This window comes from Protomyctophum bolini, assembly GCF_963924005.1.
Source record: "Protomyctophum bolini genome assembly, chromosome: 23".
Taxonomy (NCBI): domain Eukaryota; kingdom Metazoa; phylum Chordata; class Actinopteri; order Myctophiformes; family Myctophidae; genus Protomyctophum; species Protomyctophum bolini.
Window position 1 is genome coordinate 1,697,635 of NC_137884.1, and position 9,901 is coordinate 1,707,535.

General features: G+C 42.7%; 1 protein-coding gene across 2 annotated transcripts; it reads right to left on the bottom strand.

Moving 5' to 3' along the window:
- Window positions 1–934: 934 nt before the first annotated feature.
- Window positions 935–9,564, bottom strand: kera (keratocan). 2 transcript variants are annotated; one of them, XM_080757413.1, is made up of 3 exons: window positions 9,340–9,564; window positions 2,880–3,755; window positions 935–1,748 (listed from the first exon to the last, which is right to left on the bottom strand). In XM_080757413.1, the coding sequence occupies exons 2-3, from the start codon at window positions 3,739–3,741 to the stop codon at window positions 1,570–1,572; spliced, it is 1,041 nt and encodes a 346-aa protein (XP_080613539.1). In that variant the 5' UTR covers window positions 3,742–3,755; window positions 9,340–9,564; the 3' UTR covers window positions 935–1,569. The 2 variants fall into 2 exon arrangements, with proteins under 2 accessions (XP_080613539.1, XP_080613540.1); XM_080757414.1 differs by lacking the exon at window positions 9,340–9,564 and adding an exon at window positions 6,326–6,372 and having other exon boundaries at window positions 2,880–3,748.
- Between the last annotated feature and the right edge of the window lie 337 nt (window positions 9,565–9,901).

Here is a 9,901-nt window from a genome sequence, read left to right on the forward strand (position 1 = left end):
GAAAGAAATAATTTGTAATTCTATTATGCATGTAATGTGCATGTCATCACCTGTACACCAGATTAGAGGAATTTTCAAAATATGGATGAAAATTAGAAAATAATATTTTTTAAGAATATTTTTTTTAATTCCCAAGGGGATACGTCTTGACGCCCGTGGCATCCATTACAAAGACGTCAATTAGACGTCTTGACTTTTTTGGCTACTAAACAGTTTTAATAGAGAATGCTTATAGCCACAACATTATTACAGAATGGTGAAGGAATATGTCTCTAGGAACTATTCCATTTTGATTTATTGACATCTTCCAGCATTGTTTTCCAATAAATACTATAATAATAATTCATAATAATTATAATACCAGTATGTATACCAGTAAGACACCTGAGGGTGAAAAGCGTCTGCCTGGGTGACAGCAGACTGCTGGGCATGGGGGGTCAGATCAACATATGGAATGAATTCTGTACTGGCCATATATGGAGTGTGTCTTGAGTGTACTGTACAGGGTTTGATGAGGTCAGATCAACATATGGAATGTCAGAACAGGTCAGCTCCATATATGGAGATGTAAGGGTGGCTTGATTGTACAGGGTTTGATGAGGGCCTAGGTATGGCCGGGCCTTCATTTTCGGGCCTGTTGAAAACTCTAGTTTTCGTTGGCTGCCGGCAGGCACACACACACACACACACACACACACACACACACACACACACACACACACACACGCGCACGCACGCGCACGCACACACACACACACACACACACACACACACACACACACACACACACACACACACACACACACATGCACACTCAATGAATCGTTATTCATGACAGTAAATCATCAATTGGGTACACCGTTTATTTTCATGTTTTATTTGATTACATTGAACCTCATATGGGGAAAAACATATCAAAAGAGTGTTAGTAGTTTTAAAAATACTGTTAGTATAAGTCATTTGTCGTATAAAACGTTAAGGAGGGACGGGTATGAAATCTCAATGGACATGACTTTAAACTTTAAATAAAATAAGTTACCTAAACATGCCAGTATACATGTTTTTTGGAATTCTGTTTTTGTACAAGAGCTTATGATACCTTTAATATCCTTTAAAAAAAGAGTACAATAAAAAATACTGTCAAAAATGTATTCTAGGAACAATATAAAAAGTTCCAAAGTAAGGGGTTAAGCACTCACAAGCATCCCCCCTGGACATGGGGGATAAAGACGCTAAACACATATTTGTCTTATATGCTATCTTAGTCACAGTTATGGTAAATTAAAGACTCATTCTTTTAAAAAAAGGTCTTATATCACATTCAGTTGTTCATACCAATACAAGGCACAACTAGTGGTCAACAGATGATACGGCAACGTCATTTAATAATCTATATTGTCAGGCAAGAATCTAGATCCTTGAATGTTCTGTTCAAATTCCCTTGAAATCTGATCATTTTCTACTGTTATAGCTAAATGTCTATCATCTTAGTCATTATGCTGTCATGTCCTGTTGTGCCATTCCTGAGCTGGCTTCGTCATCAGATCCTATGGGAGATTAGAATGAACGTTAGATGACGATAGACCTGAGGAGACGGAAGCACATTATGACGTCCCTTGGAATCGGTGGCTTGATCTCGTTGCCGTCCAGTCGCAGGTACCGCAGCCGAGGAGCAATGTTGTTGTCAACATTGCTGCTGTCGTCCAGAGCATCAGGTGACACAGGACAGATATCGGATCCATTCACACCTGTTTGAGGGAGAAAAAAAACAAATAAAAACAATACATTATTTATTTGAAAATCTCTAATTCCAACTTCATGTTACCCTTAGATAATATTTACATATTACATACATATTTACAATATTTACAATCAACAAAATAGAGGACAGCTTGACTAGGGTTGGGAGTCGGGATTAAATTAAAAGATTAGATTAAAAACGGTTCTGGTTCCCTCTTAATGAGTCTGGTTCATATATATATATACTGTATATAGTAGAAGGGATGAAGATATTAATAATTATTATTATAATAAGTATAATTTCTGCTTATAATAAAGTGATTCTCTGGTGTGATTACTACAGTAGCTTACAGCAAAAAAAAAATATTAAAAAAACACTATTAGAAATTGTATAACTATTATTTCAACTTGGGCGAGCCCAATTGGTCACATATTTTGTCGGGCTCGAATCGGGTCGGACTAGCCATTAATTAATATATTAATTAATTTGTAGCGTATTCCGCAGGCGCGCACCATTGTCTCTCTCACTGCTGTTGCTGTACAAGCTGCTACGCAGCTCTGTCCCGTCCACCACAGGGCAAACACATAGTGGATTTTCTTTTTGAGCAAGCAAAACTCGAGCCCAGGCAGCACTTCAGCCGTTCCATGTGCATATATCTTGGATGGAACTTGTAGCGTATGTCTGTGACTGGCACCCACTGGTAAAGTCCAACCACACTCCTGATGACTTTTGTGTTTGTTCGATATGCTGCTGTTTTTGCTACTATACACTCGACCGTCTCACTCGAAGTTCCGGCCCCTTCTCACACATGTACGGTAGGTGGCGTGACGTCACCACAGCCGCTTGCATGCAGGGGTGCAAACACAGCTGAGCCAAATGAAGACAGCGGAACAGCTAATGCAAATTTGATGGAACCGGCGGTGGTTTTTCAATCACGGAAACGGGTCTGAAACAGAACAGGTTCCGGGTCCCACTCCCAACCCTAAGCATGACTAAGAAAACAGTCCTGTGCAGTACTTTGAAGTTTTAGACATGTTTTCATTCCTCCTTTACTAACATAAACAAGGCTTTGCTTACATACAGATCTCACGTACAGTCTCTCTAGCCTTTGCAACATCATCATAAGACACAGACTTACTCTTGATCTTATTGTGGTCAAGGTGCAGGTGTTCGAGCCCTTGTGGAATGATGGGAACTTCTGTCAGCTGGTTATGGGACAGCTGCAAGTCCAGAATGCTGGAGATGTTGAACACGTCCCTGGGGAGCCCGCCGTTGCCGAGCTTGTTGCGGTTGAGCCTGAGGAACGCAATCTTAGGCAAGCCCTTAAAGTACTCAGCTGGGATCGTCTCAATGTTGTTGCCGTCTAGGAAGAGCTGCGTGGTGGTGGACGGTAAACCCAGGGGCATGCTGCTCAGCTGGTTTTTGGCTAGATTAAGCTGAACCAGTCCGTTCAGACCCTTCATGTTCACCTCAGTAACCGCGTCGTCCGTCAGCTTGTTCCCCTGAAGGTCCAGGAGGTTAAGTCTGTCCATTCCGGAGAAGACACCGGCCGGGATTTTGGAGATGCGGTTGTGAGAGAGCCGCAGCTGTTCCAGGCTGGACGGCAGGGCAGACGGCACGGACGTCAGGAGGTTGTCGTCCATGTAGAGATGCACCAGCTGAGACTTGGTCTTCAGGGCTCCCTCCTCGATGCCCTCGCTCGTGATCTTGTTGCGGTTGAGGTTCAGCCAGCGCAGCTGCGTGGCATTGCGCAGGGCGTCCTCTGTCAGCGCGTCGATGAGGTTGTTCTGCAGGTACAGATACCAGGTGTGTGGAGGGATTTTGGGGATCCGCTTGAGGTTCTTGTTGTCACAGTAGACGGCGTTAGGGAAGCTCGGGGGGCAGCGACACTCACGGGGGCAGGCCTGAACCTGGGCCATGTAGTCCTCGTATGGCATGTCCTGGCCCAGCGTTGGACCAATGACCAAGACGACAGACACCAGACTCATTAGAAGCATCATTTTACTGCTTTGACCTAGAAGATAGAGAGACAGAGAGAAGCAGACAATTAGAAACAGAACAGAGAGCATATACACAGTACGCACACATAAGGTTAGACTAGTCGTGGTTAGACCAGTCATTTGTCCAACAACTTATCTCAAACCCTCACCCTAAACCTATAACCTCCCACCGGGCAGCACACCTAAACCTAACCTTAACCCTCTCCCAACCCTCAACGCACCCCTCACCAACCTTAAGCCTTGCAGGTTTGTCAAAGTTAAAACTGTAGTCTTAATTAAGTGGTAGCACACTTAATGCCAATCGTCAATTGAGGTGGCAACATTGCCAGATAATCCACCATCCCCTTGGTCTTTGAATGAGAGATAAACCACTTAAAGGCAGTATATGTTTGGTCAACTTTAATTGCTTTACAGCTGATTATGATTAGCCACAAGCCACAATCACATGTGATCTGACTGTTAACCTAACTCAAAGCCTCATCTATCGTGGTACTGGGGGCAAGTCCACTTAACTTAATCAAGTGATTCAACCAAAACAGACACACATGTGCGAACACATACAGTACCACACAGTATCCAACCACATAATCAAACAATCATAAACTCATGCATGGATTCATAGTCAGACACACAAAGACAATAAATGTGCCGCATATATCCACAGTTTTCGATTCATAAGGATGGGGTATTTTTCATACTGTATAGCTCGACAGAAGAGAATGTTATAAGATTGGTTGTGTGGATGGGTGAACTACATAATATAGACAATACTGTACACGTGAGATACAAGAGATCACAAAAACACTGCATGCCCATCAAGTTTTATTCAAATGAGACCACAAATGAAGGCAGCAGAGCAGGGGTCATCAAAAAGTACACGGACAATTAATGTGTCCGTGGCAAAGACATGGCCTTGTCCGTGGCAAATTTCCGATTTTCTTTTTTTTTACCATCATACCATTATAATGTTCTTATTTGGTCATAATATTACAATTTGTGAATGTCAAGTCTCCATGGTTTTCTTCAGAATATGTATCACACTTATTTACTATGACAATATGTATGGCACATTAGGACTCCAACTAGTGGTGGTTCTCAAAGGTTTTATTTACAAGGACCCCCTCAACGCCATTCATGGTCATTCGGGGCTATAGCTCTTTGCGTTTCTGGTAATATTATTGTCCTCTAATTTGTATGTCCGTGGTGTGTTCAAATTGAATTTTAACACAAAAAGTCCACCACAAGCCAAACATGGCGATGACCCCTGCAGCAGAGGACTCACAAGAAACTAGAATAGAATTTGAAGGCTTGACGAAGGGTATTCAATCATAATTCCTTCGACCCGTCATCAACGCTCATATCCATCCCATCATTCTGCACTTGATTCGTCTCGGCTGCCATCTGTTGCTGGTTTAAATTCTTGGCGCACTCTCCATGTGTCGGTCTGGATCTCGTTTAGGACAATCACAGCCCTTCCCATGGATGAGCTGACATCAAAGGCCATAATATGTGCGCACCTGTTTCCAGACACGTGGCTGCAGAATCACCTCGCGTCTCACTGTGCTAAGGTCAGAGGTCAGTGACCTGGCTTTAACCCATTCTGACCGGGCACCCATTTTGGTGTTAGCATCATGTTATGCTTTACCTATTGAAAAATAGCAGATCTACAAGCTCATATCGCGCCACCGAGTGGCGCGATACGAGCTTGTAGGTCTGCTATTTTTGAAAAATTCGAAGAACGACTGACATTTTTAGAATCTGATCTCAGGTCAGAATGGGTTCATCAGACCAGTGTGTGTCCAGTGGAAACCTCGTATGAATCTGATCTCAGGTCAGAATGGGTTAACAACTTTCAACCCGGTGTCCCTATTTTGGGCGTGCGGTTATGTAGGTGACGCCACACGTGAGCGCTTGCAGTTTTTTCTGATTTTGTTTGTTATTTTGTATTATATTATTTAAGTGGTGAAGTCAACCATGCCTCCATGCAAATGAAAAGATACTGAGCTACATTTGTGCAGTGGTGGAAGAAGTGCTTAGTAGCAATGCAACAATGTAGGAATACACAACAAGTAAAAGTCCTGCATTTAAAAACGTACTTTTGTAGTAGAGTAAAAGTACAAAAGTAGGCATTAATATGTAAAAGTGCTCATGCAGAATGGCATATTTCCGCATAAAGCGGCCAAATACATCAACTGAGTACATTTACTGCATTACTTTCCACCTGCACTTCGTCTCCTCATGAACCAACCTGACAGCAATTTCATGGCACAACCCACTGTATAACGTTCTAACTCAGCATATAAAAATGTCAGCAGCAGTACAGGCCTGTGACATTAGGAGGACAAAATATACAACACGGAAGACAAGGCATTACAACCTACAGTATTTTAATGCAACCTCATATCACTGCAACATTTTCATACAATACACAACGCTACAGGATGCAGCCTTAATTGCTTGCAACCACTAACCAGACTGATGTTGACTAACTTATCACTCAGCACTTTCCCTGCCAGACACACACACACACACACACACACACACACACACACACACACACACACACACACACACACACACACACACCTACCTTGAACCAGACAAGATTCCTTTTGTGTACGTCCTCTCTCCCTACGGTGTCACAGTGTCAACCTATACCTGTCTTGCCCTGTATTTGTGCTACTGGTCCTTATGCCAACCTGTCTGTGATGGTGACACCAAAGCTTGTCTTGACCAATCAGATGCTCTCATTAATCAGAGGTCATAATCCCCTGGTGGACAGCACACTAAGCCTTCCCCTTTAGAGCTTGCAACATGGCCTACTTATGCAGAAACCGCATTTTGTTTGCTAACTTAGAATTGCAGACAACTCTTCCCTCACTGCTAACACGTGCTCCATCTGTGGCTCTCCATTGTAGCTCTTTGCAGTCGTGCGTGGTGGAATAATCGTTGCTGTTGGGTGTGTCCAAAACCCTTAATTGTTGCTTTACTTTGCCATAACCATTTACTTAATGATATATTGGTTGTCAATCTTTTTTTGACAATTGGGGACACATTGGCTGCATGTAATAATTGCTGATACTGATACAAAAAAAAAAAAAAAAGCCAGACTGATGTTTTAGTGTCTAGTCTTTGTTATGTTTTGTAGACACACAACAACGGTGCATTGAGGTCAGAGTCAATCTAAGAGGATTTCACGGGTGGATTGACCTACACTAACTGTTCTTGAACAGAGGTGAAGGTTCTCACGCTGTGAGAGGATGTTGGCTGGTTAGCAACCTTCTTCATTTCTGTTGATGATGATGACGGCAAATGCCGGTGGATAATCCCACCTGATTGGCTGTGGCCGGATGTGAGTGACAAGCTCATTAGACTGGGCTCATGTTTGCCGATGTGCAAATGTGTGTTGAATCGTCTCTTCAACACAAGTGAACCCTTAACCGCGTGAAGTATAAACATCACTGTAGAAACACATTCCATTTAACCACTGAAACCATATTGCAAAAATCTGTTTATTTTTATTTATTTATTTGTATATTATGCCATTATGCCACAAATTGCTCAACCTAAATGCAAAAACCTTGATCCTTCTCCCAGACGTAAAAGGCATCATGTAGCCTAAGCTTTTTTGAGCCGCAGCGTTCTGTTTGTAAAACATGTGTGACGGCCCCCTGTATGTATTGTACTATATTAGGCTATATAGTACATTATGGTATAGTAGGCTATCTTATATTAGGGTGTGGCTTTTATATATCTTATAGTTATTATTCACTTTGGTTAGTAGTTTATGGTTTCTTTACTTTGCTTACTCTCATTTCTGTTCTCCTCATCTTGCAGTGGATTGGGGAGCAGAGCTGTGTGATGTCATGACAATCAGTCAAGCGGCGGCACCTGGGCCCCGGTGCCGACGCCCTGTATATAAGCCTGTCTCCCCAGTCCCTTCCTCAGCTCTGCTGTATTCAGTTCTCCTTTTCTCCTCTCCCACCACGCACCTTTTTCAGCATTTGGGTTAATACATACAACATGCACACACCTCACTCATGCATACACGCACTACACTACTGATTACTGACTTCCACACCTCATCTGTTTGCTCTTGATTTGGGTGTGATTTGGTTTAATATATTTATATTTCATTTGAGTACTGTGTCTCCCCTGTATTTTTGTTGTATACTCCCCTAGGCCAGGCCACCTAACACATGATTCAGCTTGCTTCGACTGCAGGCTCTGGATTCAAACCCGATGTTGCAAACACATGGAATGCGCCTTCGTTCGCTGAGTCACCAAGCGGTTTAGCCTAATTCCCAACCCATCTCAGTCATGAGTACTGTGGATGGAGGAAAATGAAGTGGTCTTCTACAATCTTATCTTCAACTCTCTTACAGGGATCCTAGGGTACAAGGATGCCCGCTTTAGCTTCCTCCCTTCCCCATATCTTACCAAGTCACAGTTCAACATCTGTCTCTCTTTACAAACACCTGGACATTAGTAACCCAACAGGCAACACCCATCGTTGATCTAAGCTATAGGCTACATGACATATACATTACACATATGTGCATATGAGTTGAGGCAAACTCACACTATCTAATACTGTATAAATTTGTTTGTTGAATAGAATGCTGCACATTGTCATTATGTCACAATTCGGCAAGGATGAAGTATACAATATATTCCCACTGTAAAAATTAATGTTGACTCAGGTCTTCAGAGTGCTCGAAATATGACAGAATAATAAATGTTGGCTCCAACCTGCTTGACACACTAAAGAGAAACACATGCAGAGGAATATGATAACACAAATTTCCTCCCAGGGGCTTTGTGTCTGAGCCAGCTATGTTAATTGCGCACGGTCTATATTTGCTCTGCATTTCACGATCAGTTGCACTTCAATCCAGTTAAATATACTCAGGCTTTTGGAAGATGAGGCATGTCTTATGAGGCATAGCTTACTGTTATTATCACTGGGGAAGTCACTGTGTTTGGACACTTGCTTTAGACTAGACCTGGCAAAGCCACAACATTTAAGTAGGCATAGCGATGCTAATAAACCCAGTATAGTGTTATTATATATGTAATCATTTAGTTATTTACATTTTCATTTAAACAATCATTATTGCACAAATCAAGTGCAAGTACTGTAATTCCAAAATTATTAGGCTATATACTATTAAACTTTCTGTAGATTACAACATACACATCTGTGGCCCAGGTGCAAGACAAACAGAAATATCATACAGTAAGTGTCAATATATGTTCTGCAATACATCTTCAGAGGAGCTAAAGAAAAATGTTGGCTATACTAGAAAAGAGGCAAAAGTCCATATCCGTGCCCATCTAGCAGTGCCACTGCCAACTGTATTTTGTGAGGCCACTCCGAGGCAGCATTGCATTGCGTGTAAGCTATGGAATTTAAGTTGGCACCATTCACCAGATCTGAGGTAAAGAATATCTTTCTTTGCAATCCAGCCAGATGTAAACAGTCTAATAAAAAAATGACCCACCTCTGTCCAGCAATGGTCTCTCCATCGAGGCACCCTCCTCACTCAAAGGGAGGATGCACATGCACAACAAAAACAAATATAAACTTAAAGTTACCTGCGTTTTCAGACGCTGTGTGTATGGACTGCGTGCAGCCACAGGTGAGCTCTGGATGATGTTGAAGCGTTTGTCCTCTCCACTCTCCGAACACTTTGTTCTGCCGTTTGTCTGCAGTCCAAGAACAGACTCAGCGGCTTTCGTGTGGTGGGAGTCTGCGGGGGCTCGTCTTATCAGATGTATATTGTCATTAATATCATTCCCCAAGGCCGTACCCTGGCCATGCACTGGTCGAGCGGAGAGAACGAAACATGTGTGGTTGGGGTTGGGGGGAGGGCGAGTGCGTGTGTGTGCTTGGGGATGTCCTTTATGGAAAGGTTGCATGGACTGCTTTCTGAACAGCCCAGAGCCCCCTACACACCCCCCCCCCTCTCTTTCCTTTGTGTTGGTGAAGTCATCTGCATAGTGATGGTTAAAGTGCAGGTGTTGAGGAGGAGGGTCAAAGGTCATTGGACAGCACTTAACCTTTTGCTTTGTAACGGGGTGTTAGCTAACCCATCACACGCCATGGGGGACAGGGATGTTGAGCAGTAATATAGTACTGTACTTTACTTCAGTGTAA

Excerpts from the sequence above, each read along its gene's own strand:
- kera (XM_080757413.1), bottom strand. The coding sequence starts at position 3,741 with ATGATGCTTCTAATGAGTCTGGTGTCTGTCGTCTTGGTCATTGGTCCA. Across the intron at positions 1,749-2,879 it reads TGACCACAATAAGATCAAGA|GTGTGAATGGATCCGATATC; the intron begins GTAAGTCTGTGT and ends TCCCTCAAACAG.